Source organism: Carex rostrata, chromosome 2, assembly GCF_964058835.1.
Source record: "Carex rostrata chromosome 2, lpCarRost1.2, whole genome shotgun sequence".
Lineage (NCBI taxonomy): Eukaryota > Viridiplantae > Streptophyta > Magnoliopsida > Poales > Cyperaceae > Carex > Carex rostrata.
The window spans coordinates 12,314,665-12,332,725 of NC_135919.1; the positions used below are offsets into that span (position 1 = coordinate 12,314,665).

The following is an 18,061-nucleotide window of genomic DNA, read 5'->3' on the forward strand; positions in this document are numbered from 1 at the left end:
AAGGTATCTCACCGTTTGTGTTTGAATCCGGTTTATTTGTTATATATTAGCGCAAATTTTAATGGAGCCTCGTGCATTACAAGCATGAGTCGGATTGGCCTTGAATCTGAACGGACCGTTTGGATTTAACTCAAGCTGAGCGAACAGACTCTCTGCTTTTCTTATAGAAAATTAAGCAGGGTCCTGTTTTTTCAATCCCAGCCATTCAAATTTGTTGAGATTTGTGCATGAAAAAGTTCCTTCATAGAGATATGTGAATGAAAAATTTTGAATAGTTGAAATCGAAAAAGCAGGACCCTGCTTTTCTATAAGAAAAACAGCAGAGTCGGATTCCAAGCTGAAGGGGAATCTATGGTATATATGTAGGGTTGCACAAAAAGTTTGTAGTTCGTGATTTGATTTGAATTTGATTTGGAAAAAGTTCGTAATTAATTCGATTTGAAATTAGTTCGTTCTAAAACAAATCAAACCAGTTCAATTCGAATCTTATTCTAACTCAAACTGAAACTGAGTATAGTTCGTTCGAAATTGGTTCGTGGACTATTTATATTCGAATCTCAAATAATGCAACTAATGGCTTCAACCATCAATTTTTAATAATGCAGAAACCAAACTTATATCAGAGTTCAAAATTGTTAATATAATGATAACTTATAATAGGAAAATATTTTAGCAGCATAACAAATTAACAATGAAAATAAGTTTCATTTGACTAGGTTCATGTTGTTATTTCAATCATTCCAACAGTGTAAAAGGTAAGAGAATTTTGAATTGACCCATAATTAATCAGTGTGAATTTTGTTCCGCGTGAAGAAAACTAATTCATAAACTACCGAGTTTGTGATTTGATGAACTTCAATTCGATTCGAACAAAATTACAATTAATTTGTTCGATTAATTGAAGTTCGTTCTGAAACAAATCAAACCAGTTCGATTCAAATCTTATTCAAAGTCAAAATCAAATTGAAATAAGTTTGATTTAGCTCGATTCGTTTGCAGACCTGTATGTATCTTTTAATATTACTTACATGACCACAATGGCCAATCAGGAACTCAGACCTATCAGGCGCTCATTTACAAAAGGAGAGGTCTGAAACCGGTTGAGGACTTTTTGGTACTCTTTCTTGCTTTGTAAAGTAAACAACTGCCGTGATAAGAGTTTCAAGCATCTAACTCGGCAAAAGTAACATGCGAACTTTGTCTTTGTATATAGGACTCCTGAAAAGTGAAGATGCAAAAAGTAAAGCGGAAGCAAAAGAGCAACATTTCGGGAAATATTATAAAACAAAATAACATTGGAATGGCTTAGTTATAATATTAAAGACCGAATTATGATGATACTAAAAACAACAGTATATGAGAGATGCAATTTGTGTATAAGCTTACTGGTCCACATCCGGGTTGGCAGCCTGGCAGTCTGGCCTACAATCTTTTATTCAGAAAAATGGAGAAATTAAGTTCCTCAGTCTCAAACCTTATCTACATAAAGTACACATGGTACTGGTATCTCCCTTTCCCGCTCCCCAACTCTGAATTTGCAGATCTCACTCTTCACTTTTAATGGCGTCTTTTACATCCCTTCTTTCAACTATTTTACTTATGTTTCTCCTCTGTTTCACCCCGTCCCCTGTGTCAGCCAGTAATAAAGTCTCTGTTTCTCTCTACTATGAGGCTCTCTGTCCGTACTGCTCCGATTTTATAGTCAATAATCTTGCCAAGATATTTCAAAATGGGTTGATCTCAATCGTGGATCTTAACCTCGTTCCTTTTGGTAATGGAGTGGTCACATCTGATGGATCTATTATTTGTCAGGTCAGATCAGTAAAATATTTTTCTTTTAGTCTTAATTTGTTGAGGATAATAACTCTAGAATATGTTTTTCTTTTTATATATATTTTGCTGGGTTCGAATTTATTATAAGACAAGGAAATTGGTGAGTTCCTTTCAGATTATTGGGATTATGAACCGCATTTTTTATATACCAGAACAAGACTGATGTAATTGCCTGCTGAAATTTATTAGACAGATTTTTTACTATTTTTTTTTATTTCGGTTGAAAATCCATTGATTTAGAAGATGATCTTAAAAAAATGATTTTCTACCTACCTAAAAAATTAGTAAAAAATTTGAAAATATGTAAAATTTGGTCTCCAAGTACATTTTAGTATGGATGTCATATTGAACTGTTCGGATCTACTATTTGAACTTTGAAAACGTAAAAGCGACTTATAAGCATATAGTGTTGAATTTCTTATATAAACGTATTAGCCGGACTCATGCTTGGTAACTTAAATTTCAGTTTAATGAAACAGGGCTAGGCCTTATTTAATTTAAAAATAAAAAATAAAAAACAGTTTGTTTTACATTTTGTATGATTTTTCTACTGACTGGCACCTAATTCGTGGTTCACAAAAAGAAAGGAAAATAGGAACCAAATCCTGCCAACTGCTATGCTTTCAATTTTGCCAAGGCAGTTTTGCTAACAAGAAAATATGTCATGCAATTTTGAATAGTTGATTACCATCCCTTTTATAACATGTCTAGAAAACTATATAGTGAACTTTCTTAGTTGCAATTTTTTTTTTCTAATGCAGCATGGTACAGGGGAATGTCTTCTCAATGCCGTAGAGGCTTGTGCAATTAGAGTCTGGCCTGATGTGGTAACTTATCATACTATTTTTTTTTACTCGTGGCTCCTCTTTGTTGCATAAAACAATTGCCCTTTTTTTTTTTTTTAATTTAACACTGGACAAAGTTCTTTCCAGGTAACACAAGTAAAAAATGCAAAACAAACATGGGACTAAGTCCATAATTGCTTTTCAAAATTTCCCAATACAGCAACAGCACTTCCCTTTCATCCAATGTGTAGAGAAATCAGTTCAAGCTCGGGAAGGGAATGGTTGGCGATCATGCTTCCAAGCCACCGGCTTAAGTTCAGAACCAATCGTAAATTGCTACAACAGTGGGTACGGCCAACAGGTATGTTAATTTCACTTGTATAATGCACATTGATTTCAAAAAGCTAAAAAAAAATCGAGATATTTTAGTATTATGGGAGGCAAATAGTTATTTTGTTCCAATGGCAATTTTAGAACTAGACAAGTTTGTTAATTAAATCGCCAAAAAAAAAATTTCTTTGGTTAGGTAGATCAAAGGAGTTATTTGATACGCTGGGAAACAGAAAGATTAGGTATTAGTATCATTATATTTTTTTTTCTTGCTATTAGGACATACAGTGGAGTAGATCGGATGGGCATCAGATCTATTTTTGGGTTCGATGGGCTTCAAGATCGTCCAATCCGCTTTATGATCCGTGAGCATGAAAATTGAAGTGGACATGCATGAATATCAAAGTGGAGCACACGGTTTAAAGCGGATCGGACGGTCTTGGAGCCTATGGCTCTAACCTAGAGTATGTCCGATGCTCATGGGACCTACTCCACTCTAGTTAGGATATGCTTTTTAAATTTAGTAAATTCTAGAAGTCCATTATTGCTCTTTTGTTATGCGAGACTAACGAAATCGTGGATACCATGTAGCTTGAGGTACAATACGCGAAGGAAACAAATTCCCTTCAGCCAGCTCGCCAGTTTGTGCCTTGGGTTGTCGTCAACGGGCAGCCTCTTTACGAGGTACTTTATAAAACTTTATGTTTTTAATTTCATTTTTCATAACAAACTTGTAGTTTATCAGTATAGGGCAGTAGTTGATTTCAATCTGGCTCTTGAATTCAAAAACTCAAGTATTGGCCTGTCTGGTTTTTTATCATATAAGGTAATAGTGGGTAGTGAGTATATATTACTAATTCAGTACTGTGTGTTCACAAGTTCTTCTCTCATTATATATAAAAAAATGGCCTATAAAAAATTTAAACTATAATTTGGAGGTTGTTGTAACAGCTGCCTTAGCTGTACATGTATCATAGTCATAGGCAGCAATTCCCTAGCTCCTAGATAAAATATAACAAAATAAGTTAGGTGATATATCATTATCATTATGGTACTGTAAACCAGACCTGCAATGTAACTGCTACTATACATTTTCGTTTTGTTTGAGCTCCAAGTTTCTTGCCGATTTCCCCTTGCTTCTATTTTGTGTGATGCAGGACTATGAGAAATTTGAACATTACATCTGTAAAGCTTATAACGGAGTGGTTCCTAAAGCTTGTAAAGGGCAACGATTAACTATTTCTGAGGGGACGAGAGCAAACAACGGAGAAAAGGTGTGTCGACCTGGCAACAATTTAAGATGATCTACGCAGCCTTCATTAATTGATTAACGAAGATTAAAAAGAATTAAACTTATAGATTTGTCTAAATTATCTTGGACATTTGTCTACCTTTAAACGAGAGTTCCCAATTAATGTTTTCACTTTCTTCTCTGTTTTATATATATATAGAGGTGGGCTACGGTGAGTTGCAAAGTAAAGCGACTATTTTTCTTCACGCTCATATTTTGCAATTTTTAAGTTCAAAACGTCGATCCGAACCGTTCATCTTGTTCTCCATATTGAAATGTGCTTGGAGACCAAATTTTACATTTTTTGGAATTGGTTTACTATTTATTAAGCAATTTTGAAAGTCGCTGATCTGATGGTCCAGAAAATTTTACTGTTTTTTACTGTTCTCAGCAAAACAACAATTTAAAAAAATGCTTAATAAATAGTAAAAAAATTCAAAAAAATGTAAAATTTGGTCTCCAAGCACATTTCAATATGGATTAAATATCTAACAGTTCGGATCGGTCGTTTGGACTTTCAAAATAAAAATACGGCGTGAAATAGAAACGCGTTTTACTTCCCAACTCACCGTAGCCCACCTATATATATATATATATATATATATATATATAGAGTTAGGCTGGGGTGCTATGGATAGCATAGTGGCCTCTATGCTACGGCTCAATATTCGAGTTTTCAAAATCCAAACGGTCGATCCGAACCGTTCATCTTATTCTCCATATTAATATCTGCTTGGAGACCAAATTTTATAATTTTCTGAATTTTTTTACTATTTATTAAGCCACTTTGAAAATCGCTAATCCAACGGTTTTACTGTTTTGTGCAGCCACCGTTGGATCAACAATTTTGTAAAATACTTAATAAATAGTAAAAAAATTCAGAAAAATATAAAATTTGGTCTCCAAGCAGATATTAATATGGAGAATAAGATGAACGGTTCGGATCGACCGTTTGAATTTTGGAAACTCAAATATTGAGCCGTAGCATAGAGGCCACTATGCTATCCATAGCACCCCAGCCTAACTCTATATATATATATATATATATATATAGAGTACGGCTAACGCGCTTCCTCTAGCATATGGGCCGAAATGCTTCTGGTGAAAAGTTGAAATTTTAAAATCCAAAAAGTCGATCTGAACCGTTCATCTTCTTCTCCATATTAATATCTGCTTGGAGACCAAATTTTACATTTTTCTGAAATTTTTTACTATTTATTAAGCCATTTTGAAAATCACTGATCCAACGGTGGCTTACCAAACAGTAAAAATCAGAAGCTACCGTTGGATCAGCGATTTTCAAATGGCTTAATAAATAGTAAAAAATTTCAGAAAAATGTAAAATTTGGTCTCCAAGCAGATATTAATATGGAGAAGAAGATGAACGGTTCAGATCGACTTTTTGGATTTTGAAATTTCAACTTTCCACCAGAAGCATTTCGGCCCATATGCTAGAGGAAGCGCGTTAGCCGTACTCTATATATATATATATATATATATATAAAGTTAGGGTGGGGTGCTATGGATAGCACAGTGGCCTCTATGCTACGGCTCAATATTCGAGTTTTCAAAATCTAAACGGTCAATCCGAACCGTTCATCTTATTCTCCATATTAATATCTGCTTGGAGACCAAATTTTATAATTTTCTGAATTTTTTTTACTATTTATTAAGCCACTTTGAAAATCGCTAATCCAACGGTTTTACTGTTTTGTGCAGCCACCGTTGGATCAACAATTTTGTAAAATACTTAATAAATAGTAAAAAAATTCAGAAAATTATAAAATTTGGTCTCCAAGCAGATATTAATATGGAGAATAAGATGAACGGTTCGGATCGACCGTTTGGATTTTGAAAACTCAAATATTGAGCCGTAGCATAGAGGCCACTATGCTATCCATAGCACCCCAGCCTAACTCTATATATATATATATATTCAAAAGCCCTTAGGCAACTTACAACTCAATCTCCCCATAAAACATAATGCCCTATCTGAAATAATAAATCCTATTACAAGAATTCTACTGACCAAAACAAGGGAAGGAATGCCCTGTGGCTGTGCAATTCCAACAATTTTCCCTCCCTTTCTTTGACAAATAATCTGCCAAATTATTTTGGTTTCTCTGTTTTCAATTTTACCCCTTTTGTATGGTAGCACTTGACTATTTAAAGCATGATTAACATTTTTTTCAATTGGGCTCATTTAATCACCTAATTTTCACCTATATAACTTTTCTCAACATATTTACCTTTACATTTTTCATTAACTTACAACATAGTGTATAAGCTGGTTATATATATATTAGGCTTTACATATTTTAAACTTGCAATATAATTTACCTTCACATTAATTTCTCCGACAGCCGGATTTGATTAAAGTTATATTATGATACAGAAAGATATGCGTAAGGCGGATATTTGGCTTCTCGTGTGGGTTATTCTATGGGGTATGAATCTATGATGACAGTGGAAAAGACAGAGAGAGAAAGCAAGTAGTAGGGGAGAATATATTCCTCCCTTTGTCACTGCACCAAAACATTTTGTACAAATCTAGAATAGAAATGAATTTCTTTTTCAGAAAGAAAAAAAAGAATATAAAGCAACATTGTAGGCCCTAGCACTGGCAATTTTATTATGTTAAATATTTAATTAGTCTCAAAATTATTGTTTCGGAAATATAATAACAATCATTGATATTTTAGAAAACGGGGCTGCGAATTCCGTGATGACACTGTTTGAGCTGACCATTCGCCAAAAAAATAAGAGAAGTAAATGTGATCGGATTGTCACTGCAACTCTGCAAGTCTGCAACTGAGCGAGTCAATTGGAATTTTTTTTATAACCATAATTAGAAAAAAAAAATTTGTGAAACCAACATGATTATTTATTTTATTTTATTACAAAAATCATAAGAACTGAAATGTCATTTCAGTCCTGAAATTTTTTTTATTTTGAACCGAAATGACAATTCAGTCCCAGGAATTTTTACAAATTTTCAATGTTTTTCTTGAAATTTGTGAAAATGGCTGGAACCAAAATGACATTTTGATTCTTATGATTTTTGTAAAAAAAAAAAATCACGTTGGTTTCATAAAATCTTTTTTCTAATTATGGCTTATAAAAAAAATTCAGTCAAATGAACTAGGAATCTAAATCTGCTGCAATTTCAAGAAAAATAACAGCAGTCTTTTATCTTTATTTCTCTTTTCATAAGGAGAGAGGACAGAGAGATGAGAGAGATAAAGAGGAAAGTAGAAAATAGAAGGGATTTAGAGAGTAACATATCTCATTCCGAGATTAAGGACTGAGTTAAAATCTTAGCTTGTAATCAGATCAAGCCAGCAACAAGCAGAATCGAACTGACTTGTTTAGTTTCCTGAACTTTATTGGAATTACTATTGTATAATTTAAAAAAAAAATAGATAATGAAGCTCATAAAACAAAGCATCATATATTAATTTCCAAATATAATTAATAGAATGAAACAAGCTCATCAAGCAAAGCTTCAAACATAGCACAATTCGTAGAATGATAAAAATGTATGAATTAATATCAGGCTTCTAAATAGCTAGCTATAGCGGCGCTATAGCTACGCTATAGCTTTTCCGGACCATAAACGCTAAGCTATGAGATAAAATTGCGCTAATTCAGCTACGACCGCTATAGCTATAATAGCTGACCGCTATTACCGCTAGATGAGACCCGCTATAGCTACCGCTATGCTACATGGTTTTTTTTTTTGCAATTTATATGGACTTCTATACTTCTATTCTTATTTCTAATGCTACATGGTCTTCTACGATAAGTATACTAAACCAAACTATATGCTTTTATTTTTATTTGTGATTTATTCTATCGTTCTATATCGAGAAATATTCAAATACTAATTCTTCATTTTGATTACTCTTTTTATAGTATTCATTTGTAAAATTATTATCGTTCGTTTCAATTGAAAGCTGATTTTGATTATTATTATAATTATAAAATGTTTAAATATGTATATTGACTTCATTTACCTTATAAAATTAATTGCTCTTTGTCTATTATAATATGTAATAACATGAAGTATAAACTATTAAATAATGTTACTTTTTAGATTTTTTTTTTCCTTCTTATTTGCGTAATTGATAAAAAGTATAGACTTAGATTAGTTGTCATTTAGTTGTTACATCAATTCTCTAATATTGATTATGTTGATAATTAGTAGAAATATAGAATATAAAGTTTGAAAAGGGAAATCGCTATGTGTGATAGCTTCCGCTATAGCTACGCTATTCGCAATAGCTTTTTTTTTTGGTCTCCCCGCTATGCCGCTATAATCGCTATTTAGAACCTTGATTAATATTGAATAGAAAAACAAGTTGTAAATCCTAACCTTTATCCAGCTCAAACTCGTTTAATCTGAACCAAGTCTGTAAAGAGTTGGCTCGTTAACAACTCAGACTAATAATGATTAAGTTATTATGGAGCGAGTCACAAATTTAAAAGATATTTTGTAGACGTATTTTTGAAATTTCTAAAAGATATTCTTCTTGTGTTATGATATTATAAATTTTTGTTGGATTTATCAATTGAGTTTCATTACGGATCATATATACCTAAATAAAATATTTTTTACAAAATATGTAAATCACAAAATAAATAAAAATATTTAGCTATTGATTTTCAAAATAATAGTTTTATAATTCCTGAACCACAAATGCTCTGTTGACTATTTTTTTTTTTTTTAGGGTATGTTTGGTTGGATTGAGAATAGATTATTTTTGGAGTTAAGCTATTCGGAATAGCTTATTCGGTGTTTGGTTAGGTTAGAATAGCTAGAATAGTGAATTCAAATGTTATGTCTTATTAGAAAAAGTTATTTCTAAGAGTTTTGAGATTTTACTATTCTAATAAGACAAACAATAGCAATTCTTGATTTGACTATTTGAGCTATTATTATTTTGTAATCAAATATACCTTGAATGTTTATATATGACATTATTACTTTTAACAAAAATAAATAGTAAATTTCTTTATGCTGAAATAGAAGCAAATATCATAGCCCTTTCTCTCCCAGCCATCCCCCACTCCCCCTTTGCTCAGCCACTCCCTCTTTCTCTTCTCCCTGCCACCCCCTCTCATTTTGCCACACTGTACCGTAATATCACCCCTTTCTCTCTCAGCTTGGTGATCAACCTTCCCAATTCCCTAAACCCACAATGGAGATCGACTTTCCGATCCCAAACCAGTCTCTCACGAAATACTGCTTCTTGTCCCTAATGGAGGGTCATGAGAGATTGGTGCAAGACCTAGACTCCACAGTTCTACTCTACTCCACTGTTCAGGTACCAAGCCTAAATCGAATTCAACTTAAGAGAATTCTGGTGGAACGATATGGAGGCCGTCGGGCATCTTGGAGAGTGCGCCTAGTTCCCAAGGGCTTCCTCATTTACATCCATCTAGGCATGTATCAGGATGAGCTTCACCTAGATTCGCACTATTGGGAGCATCACAGCTTGATTCCCCAACCATGGCAAGCCCTTAACGGGTTGGATCCACTACCCCCCTTCATACAGTTCGTATTATCTGGATTTCCCAATTCAATTTTGGCACCCTTTCTATATCAGGCAAGCAGTGACGGGTTTGGGTTTTGTAAGGAGCATGCATCGAGACTGCATCTCCGGTGATGATTCCACCACTATCAGATTATGGCTGGACACCCCTGACCCTGGCCTTATTCCCTTCCAGCTGGTGGTTGGACATCAAGGCAAGTCGACAAACTGTCAAGTTCTGATGGAGGGGAGATTAGACATGCACTTGGATTTCCCCTCATCTCTACCCCCACTCCCTCTAGACTTAGATGACAATGAGGAGGAGAACCATCAGCAAGGCCTACAAACTGGTTCGACTCAGTTTGGACACCTTTACATTCCAACATGGCGAAGAAGAATTTTAAACATTCAAGTGCCTGCCGATGATCATGCGCACAAGGGCGCTCTGGCCACCTCCTCAGGGGGGCGACAGAATTGGTCCACTAATCTCTTAAGTGAGCCAGGAGCAGGACAAATTCGTTCAAACCTGGTGGGGGTACGCATGACTGGCCAGCTCAGGATGTTAGCCTCCCTACAGAACTACGCGACAAGGATAACGAATATCCATAGTAGCTGAATTTCCCAAATCACCCCTAACCTACCAAGAGGCTACACGTGTCCCCTTAATTCAAATGGTGACTCCAAAAAAAACTGAATCTCTTTTTGTCCCTTTTCATTCTAGTCAAGCGAAAATACAACCTCTCCCCCACTACAAAACAATTATGGGAACCTTCTGTCTTTTATGGTACGCCTAGGCTCAGATCACGTGCCCCCTCTCTTTGCAAATACAAAACAAACATCTCTCCTACCTAATGCCAATTCCAATTCCATCTTAGCTCCGTTTACCTCTAATCTCTCTAAATCCTCTCCTCTTAAATTACTCTCTTCCCAAACCCGTTACCCTAAAACCATCTCTCTAATCTCTCCTCCCTTTAATCAAAACAACACCCTACCCATTCTCCCCTCCCCATTCTCTCAAATAGTGGGCCTTATCAAAGAGGATGAAGCCCTAATACAACGTTTCATTGGTCTGCATACAGAGGACAAGCAAGGCCCAACCATTCGGGTTCCAGTGGGAGCAACCACTAGCACCGATTGGTCCCTCTGCCTCCTCTCTTATGTCATCTCTGATCGCACAACTATCGAGTCCCAACTGCAAATGGCCATGATGAAAGCTTGGGATGCTTATCCTAATATAAAAGTTCGCTCAGTGGCCAAAAATACCTTCATGTTTGAGTTTTCTGACCAGTCTGATTTACTAAGAGCTTTGCATAAAAGCCCCTGGACTTTTAAAGGGGACTTAGTTGCTTTTAAAACAGTCAAGTCCCATGAGGATCTCCATTCAACCGATTTCAAGCGAGTTCAACTATGGGTGCAATTTTTTAATGTCCCCATTAATGCTTTCTCTGAAGATGGTCTTCTCCTATTGGAGAATGAAGTTGGTACTCTAGTCTCAAGGCCGGTGGAAGGGTTCGTAGGGGGTAAGAGATTCTATAAGATCAAGGTGAGTGTTGACCTTCTTAAAACTCTGAAAGACAAAGTCAAAGTGACTCATCCAGTCCTTGGGGAGGTGGCTGCCCACTGTGTGTTTGAAAAGGTCAATCGCATATGCGTATTCTGCGGGCACCTGGGCCATGAATTACCCTCTTGTCCAGATCATACCAGGCTCTCTACTATAATACAGAATCCAGAAAATGAAGCCAAATTTTCGGGCCACCAACTCCTCTCCCCAACCAGAGGGCCCTGGATAACAAATGCCACCTTAATACCAATAGCCCAAATAGCATAGCCTAGACCCAGGTTGAAAAGACATTTTGACCAAACTGCTCCTCCACAACCATCCCCTAATCCGGACCTTAGGCAGTATGGCCTATATTACTCTATTTCTTCTTCTCTGGTGCATTTAAACTACTCTGCCGATGTTTTAGAGGGGGAAACAACGCAGGCACCCTCTTCATCCTCTTAAGAATCTCTCAAAAATCCGAAGTCAGTGGGGGCAGGTACCACTGACAAGGGAATTTTGAATATTTTGGCTTAGAATTGTCGAGACAGCGGGGGCTCAACAGTTTCTATACTCAACCGTTACCTCCAATGTATGGATGCGAAGTTTTCTTTTATTTCTGAATCAAGATGTGGTGTTAGAAAGGCTACTCAGAGAATTCAAGAGTTGGTGCTTAAGAACTCAATTATAGTTCCCTCACAAGGCAAATAAGAGGGGGGGGGGGTTATGGTTACTTTGGGATGATGCTTATGATGTTAATCAAATTTTGAAGAACTCCAATTTGATTGCAGCTAAGGTTAAGGGAAAAGGTCCCCAATCAAATTGGATCATTATCTTAATCTATGGGGACCCGGCTAGAACCTCCAATCCAAGAATTTGGGAACAAATTGACGAGATTATTGAGGAAGAGAATTTGTCGATTTTGGTAATCGGGGATTTCAATTCCATTGCTTCCATGGATAAAAAGTGGGGTGGGTCTCCAATTTTTAAATTCAGTAACAAGGCTTTCCGCAATTGGGTTAACGAATCGGGTCTAATTGACTTGGAACATAGGGGACCCGCATATACATGGTCAAATAAGAAACAGGGGAGCATGAACATCAGCCAAAGACTAGACAGAGCTCTTGGGAACCTAAATTGGACTATACACTACCCCAACTCGACTATCTATCACCTTCCGCTTTTCAACAGCGACCATCTCCCAATCTTATTAAGGCCAACCCCCTTTAAAAAGAATCCCAAAGCACCATTTCATTGTGAGAATTGGTGAGAAGGTGGTGCAGAAAACTGATCAGTTTGTGAGAAGGTGGTGCAGAAAACTAGCTCTTCATGGGAAAACATGCACTCCCAATTCAGATCAGAGTCGCAAGCTTGGGTGAAGAAGTGCAAATCACTAAACCAAATGCTCAAGGAAGTAGAGGACCAAATGGCAGAATTAAATGCAAGGTCGCCGAATTTGATCTCTAGAAAGGAAGAAGATAGATTGCAATTGGAGCATGAAAGGTGTCTTTTGATGAGAGAATCGTATTGGCACCAGAGATCCAGGATTAAGTGGGTGGTGATGGGAGATCGTAACACCTCCTTTTTTCATGCCTCTATGGTGACTAGAAGAAGAAGGAATCAAATCGGGTCTTTATTCGTATTGGGTACAGGGTGGGCTACATCTGAAGGAGAAATCAGACGCATTTTTGTCTCCCACTTCAAAGGCATCTACATAAAAGGCCCGACAGCCCATATCGGTTCGGTATATAGTGCAGCTTTGTTGGAGATTTTTCCAAAAATTCTGAACTTTATTGGGCCCTGTTTCGAGTTAATTCCATCAAATCTGAAAATTCACAAGGTTGCTACGTCTCTTGGACCGCATAAGGCAACTGGGCCTGACGGTTTCAATGCCCATATATTGTAACAGTACTGGGATGTATTTGAGCCTCTAGTTTCTGAAGAAGTGCGCCGGTTTTTTGTTATTGGGGTAATGCCCTCAAACATTCCCGAGTCTAATCTTATCTTAATCCCCAAGGTCAGAGACCCCTGTCAAGTTGGAGACTATCGCCCCATATTCGTGTGCAACGTGATCTACAAAGTCATATCCAAGATCCTAACCACACGATTAAAACCCTATATTGCGGATTGTGTCTCTTGTTGGCTTTTGGGAGCCCTCGACTTATCTGTTTGACTAGATTTACAAAACATACATAATTGCATTTTTACAGCTTTCCTCTTGAGTATCTGTGCAGGTTCATGACAAGTGAAGGACTAGTAATTACACATCAACGATGAATTAATACACTGCAATACAACATCATGGATGTGGTCATGAAGGCACAAAACACTGGATAGCTAAAGCATTAACTCAAGATTAAGGATAACGTATATGTAAGATTAGTAAAATAAGCTTGAGATTGACCTAAGTGAGGCCTACCGTTGTCACGGTCCAGTGACCGTGACTGGACCGTGACAACGGAATAAATAAATCCTGTACAAATCCTATGACGCTTAAAATAGTTTTAGAGTCACCGAACGCTAACTCTTCCAGAGGATTTTCGTGGTGGGAACCGTTGTCACGGTCATCTACCGTGATCAACAGTAACCACCGTTATACTCCAAACCACTCGGATTGACCTACCGTTGTGACGGTCCCCTGTACCGTTATAACGGTTAGCACCACTTACTTCCTTTTTATCAGCTCTCTATAAATAGAAGTTATACCAAGGTTTGGAGTATCACTCTAGCTGCCTCAAACTTCAATATTTTGTATTTACAGATCTAGAGAAAGCCGTTGTTGCTTGTGCACTCCAACTTCAATATACACAATCAATCTCAAGCTTATTCAATCAATCAACCAACTCCTAGAGTGATCATGCGTGATCGAATCATTTACTACTTCAAGCTTTGTGCTCACCTTGCAATCCTTGAAGTCCTTGCGATTTAGATTGTGTTGTTAGGGCCGTGTGACTTCCCAGAATAATTGTAAGGGCTCACCGGTTCCACCTTGTACTCCTTTCTCATTGGGTAAAGAAAGGTGCGACATCTAGAAGGTCATGAGCCCCAGAGACAGGCGTTAGTGCCGAACTCCGTAAACAACTCTCGTGTCAAGTGTCTCTAAACTCTACTATTTACTTTATTTACTTTACATTTAGTTTAGGACAAAGTTATTCTAGTTTCCGCCAAGAATAACTTATAGACACGCTATAATATTATAACTTAGATAAAAAAATATAAAAAGACCTATTCACCCCCCCCCCCTCTGGGTGCCTTTGGGACCAACATTTCTAGCTCCCAATCTGCTTTTATCCCGGGTAGAGAAATATCTGAAAATATGATTTTAATTAGAGAGGTGTTGCACTCTTTTAAATCCTCTTCTTATTCAAACCCGAATTTACCTAAGGGCCCCAATCGAAACGACGGCTCAAGCCTTTGATTTTCTGATAGAGGCGGTTTCCTCTAGACTAAACTCTTGGAAGAGTAAGATTTAATCAGAAGCGGGGATAATTGTTTTGATCAAATCTGTTCTACAAGCCGTCCCAATCTACTTCATGGCTACTATATTGATCCCAGCAAAAGTCATCAACAAGTTAAACGCTTTGATCAGGAAGTTTTTCTGGGTAAGGTTGATAAGCAGAGATACATGGCTTTATTGGCATGGAAGAAGATCTATGCTCCAATTGGATTAGGGGGCCTTGGTCTGCATGATTTATACATTATAAACAAGGCAATGTTGATGAAAATGCTATGGAAAATGGCAATGGGGTCAATGTTAGTTTGTAATAATCTAGAAGTCAATAATACGATAAATTATCATAAAGCTTTGTTCATGAATTGAATGTTTATTTATATATCATTTTGTCGCCTTGAGTATTATTGAATTTATTGATCATTTCGAGTTCATGACTGAAATTGTGAAACTCCATAATATAGATGATATATACTCTTAAAAAGTCACTGACTAAGGTAATTAGCAGGAACACTAATTACCGCGATAAGGTTAGTATGTGGATTAAAAGATGGTTAAGTTTTACAAACCACCTGACACGAGATGTCATTTTAATCACATAGATACATGTTCTAGGAACATGGTATTTGATAGACCCCGAATGAAACATTAAATAGAATTGTGTTCGTGTCATTTATGTTTTCATTCAGTGTCACGTTCTACAGTATGAGGTATTTATCGTTCCCACTGAGAAATATGTATGTGTGATTGTTATCCACCGCTGTCCGTAAAAAGCAGTCATAACGGTAGCTTTTCCATATGTATAGCTTAGCTGAGGAAGTGATAGTTTACCAAGAATACTATTTGTCCCTCGTATCTCTATACGAGCTATAGCATCACTGGGCCCCTTGGTAGAGTTAGATTATCTGCTAGCGGTATAATTACAAGAGTAATTATATTTGATAATCTGCTCAAGATCAAGAAAAGATTCAGTTAGCAAGGATGACACACATCTACCTTGAAACTGATCTGATAGCTATGAGACAGAAGAACAGACACAAGTAAATTGTTTACTGGATCGTGATATTGTACAGTACAGCATCATCTGTGTAATTGGATGGTCATGATGTGTTGCCAGATGCCACCCATGATTATAGAAGTTAAAACAGTTTTAATTCTATTTACCAACATAACACAGATCCTATTGGGTCACACCATATAGGAGTTAATCGGAGAATCTTATTGTGATTGATTATAAATTGGTTATGATCAATAGTAAGATGGTTATAATTAATTATACGTGTTATAATTAAATTATAAATGTTATGTAAAAATAACAAGCAAAAACATTGGTTAATTTATAAACGTGTGTGACACGTTGTATAAAAGTTAACCGGTTAATTTATAAATGTGCAGGACACGTTGTATAAATTACCGAAACAACAAACCACAAGAAAAATATATATATAATTGTTCAGAATAATTATACGAATATTATTTGTGTTCGGGCCGAGGGCATTCGGGTCTTTTCATATTCGTCCTTATCCGCATGACATGTCATTGATCCTATCCAGATGACATGTCATCAATCCTATCCACAAGGGCAAAATGGTCATTTCACACCTATGCCACCTTGCATGTGTAGAAACATGGAGAAGAGTGTGGAAGGGTGTGGAAGGGGTATTTTGGTCATTTCACAGATAAAAGGATGAGGTGTCAATGGCATACCTTGTAAATAGGCCGAACTTGGAGGGCATTTTGGTCTTTTGCAACCGACCCTAAACACTATAAATAAGGGTGGAGGGGTAGAGAGAAAATAGCTAATTCACTTGTATCGTTTCGTGCAGAATCGAATCGGTATTTTCTCTCTTTCTCGGTTTCTCTCTCAAATAGTGTTTCGGTTGAGAAAAGAAAGTTATACGTAGTTGACGTATAATCTTGCGGGTTGTTGTGGAGTATATTTACGGGATTAATGAATAGTGTTTTACCGAATTTAGCGGTATGTCAGTTTTGTATATTGATGAAACTGAGCAACCGAAAATTCGTGTTTACGGGTTTTTGTCTTTTCCCCATGAATAGTGTTTTTGCAGAATTCCGCGGTTTACGGTATTTCTGGCAGAAGAAATAAACCGCTCTCCGGTTAGTCCTGGTGGATAACCGATAGAGGTATCACACGTGTGATACTCCGAGTCGATTCCTTCTCTGGTGAGGCTCTACTCGCTCAGTCTGCATTCCAACTGTGATTTGGAAACAAGGTATAAATATGCTATATTAATCTATTTAATTGGTAAGTAGATTCAAGTTTTAGAAATCAATCATGGAGTAGATCTGTAAAAGGATTAAATTGGATTTTGATGCCAAAGGAATACTGAAGGTGGACCACCTTGGAAAGTTTCCTGACATACCCCGTTTAATCATGAGCTTAAGTTGGCTGTAGAAATTATTGTACTACGGTCATTCCGCACCTTAAGCCTAAACGGGTTCCGGTTAGCACCGCGTGAACCCCAACAGTCAAAGGCTTTATGGGCTCAACAACTTAGAGTAAAGTACTTACCCAGATGTCAACTTTGGCACAACAAAAGGGGTCCAGATGCACTGTGTTTTGGAGGGATTTATTAGCTTTGAGAGAGCATCTCCAAACTATGGTTTCATGGCAGTTAGGAGATGGGTTTACTTGCAGAATTTTTGCAGAACCATGGTTCCCTCTAGCACTATCTCACACACCTCAATCGCAGCAAGATAAGGTTGCAACAGTGAACTCTCTAATGGATGAGGAGACAGGACAATGGCGAGTGGATTTGATTGCATGAAGGTTTGGATATGCCTCTACAATGGCGATTATCTCCAACATAAGGCCACTAGCTATGGGACGGGGAGCTGACAGGTTAATTTTCTTACTCACCTCAAATGGCCTTTACTCAGTCAAAAAGGCATATGCATCCTTGTAGACAAAATTGAGTCGCCAATCAAGTAAGGGGCTGGAGGTAAATGACCAGAGGCTAACAAAGCTATGGAAGCATATTTGGCATGCAGGTCAAATGCCTCCCAGATTGCGAGTTTTCTTGTGGAAATTGGCTCATAGTGCAATTTCGTTAGGGAAGGTGATGTGTTCTAGATTGAGGATGGGAGACCCTATTTATCAGATATGTGGTCAAGAAGAGGAAAATGTCATCCATCTAGCGATGCTATGCCTGTTTTCCAGATCAGTCTGGCTTGGGGGGAGACTTGCAATTAGATCGGATCATTTTGGTCCAACTATCCACAGTGCCCTAATTAATCTAATGGAGATGGCCCCAGAGTCTTTGTGACAGGAGGTGG

The 18,061-nt window shown here is 37.0% G+C and overlaps 1 protein-coding gene across 1 annotated transcript; it reads left to right on the forward strand.

Moving 5' to 3' along the window:
- The first annotated feature begins 1,383 nt into the window (after nucleotides 1-1,383).
- On the forward strand, nucleotides 1,384-4,387 carry LOC144550097 (gamma-interferon-responsive lysosomal thiol protein-like). The gene is made up of 5 exons (XM_078298519.1): nucleotides 1,384-1,812; nucleotides 2,595-2,660; nucleotides 2,839-2,979; nucleotides 3,540-3,632; nucleotides 4,106-4,387. The coding sequence occupies exons 1-5, from the start codon at nucleotides 1,561-1,563 to the stop codon at nucleotides 4,250-4,252; spliced, it is 699 nt and encodes a 232-aa protein (XP_078154645.1). The 5' UTR covers nucleotides 1,384-1,560; the 3' UTR covers nucleotides 4,253-4,387.
- The last annotated feature ends 13,674 nt before the right edge of the window (nucleotides 4,388-18,061 follow it).

What these genes read in the sequence shown, in the direction of transcription:
- LOC144550097 (XM_078298519.1), top strand. Translation starts at nt 1,561, where the DNA reads ATGGCGTCTTTTACATCCCTTCTTTCAACTATTTTACTTATGTTTCTC. An exon ending in ATGGATCTATTATTTGTCAG is followed by an intron (nt 1,813 to 2,594) that starts GTCAGATCAGTA and finishes TTTCTAATGCAG; the next exon opens with CATGGTACAGGGGAATGTCT. An exon ending in ACGGGCAGCCTCTTTACGAG is followed by an intron (nt 3,633 to 4,105) that starts GTACTTTATAAA and finishes TGTGTGATGCAG; the next exon opens with GACTATGAGAAATTTGAACA.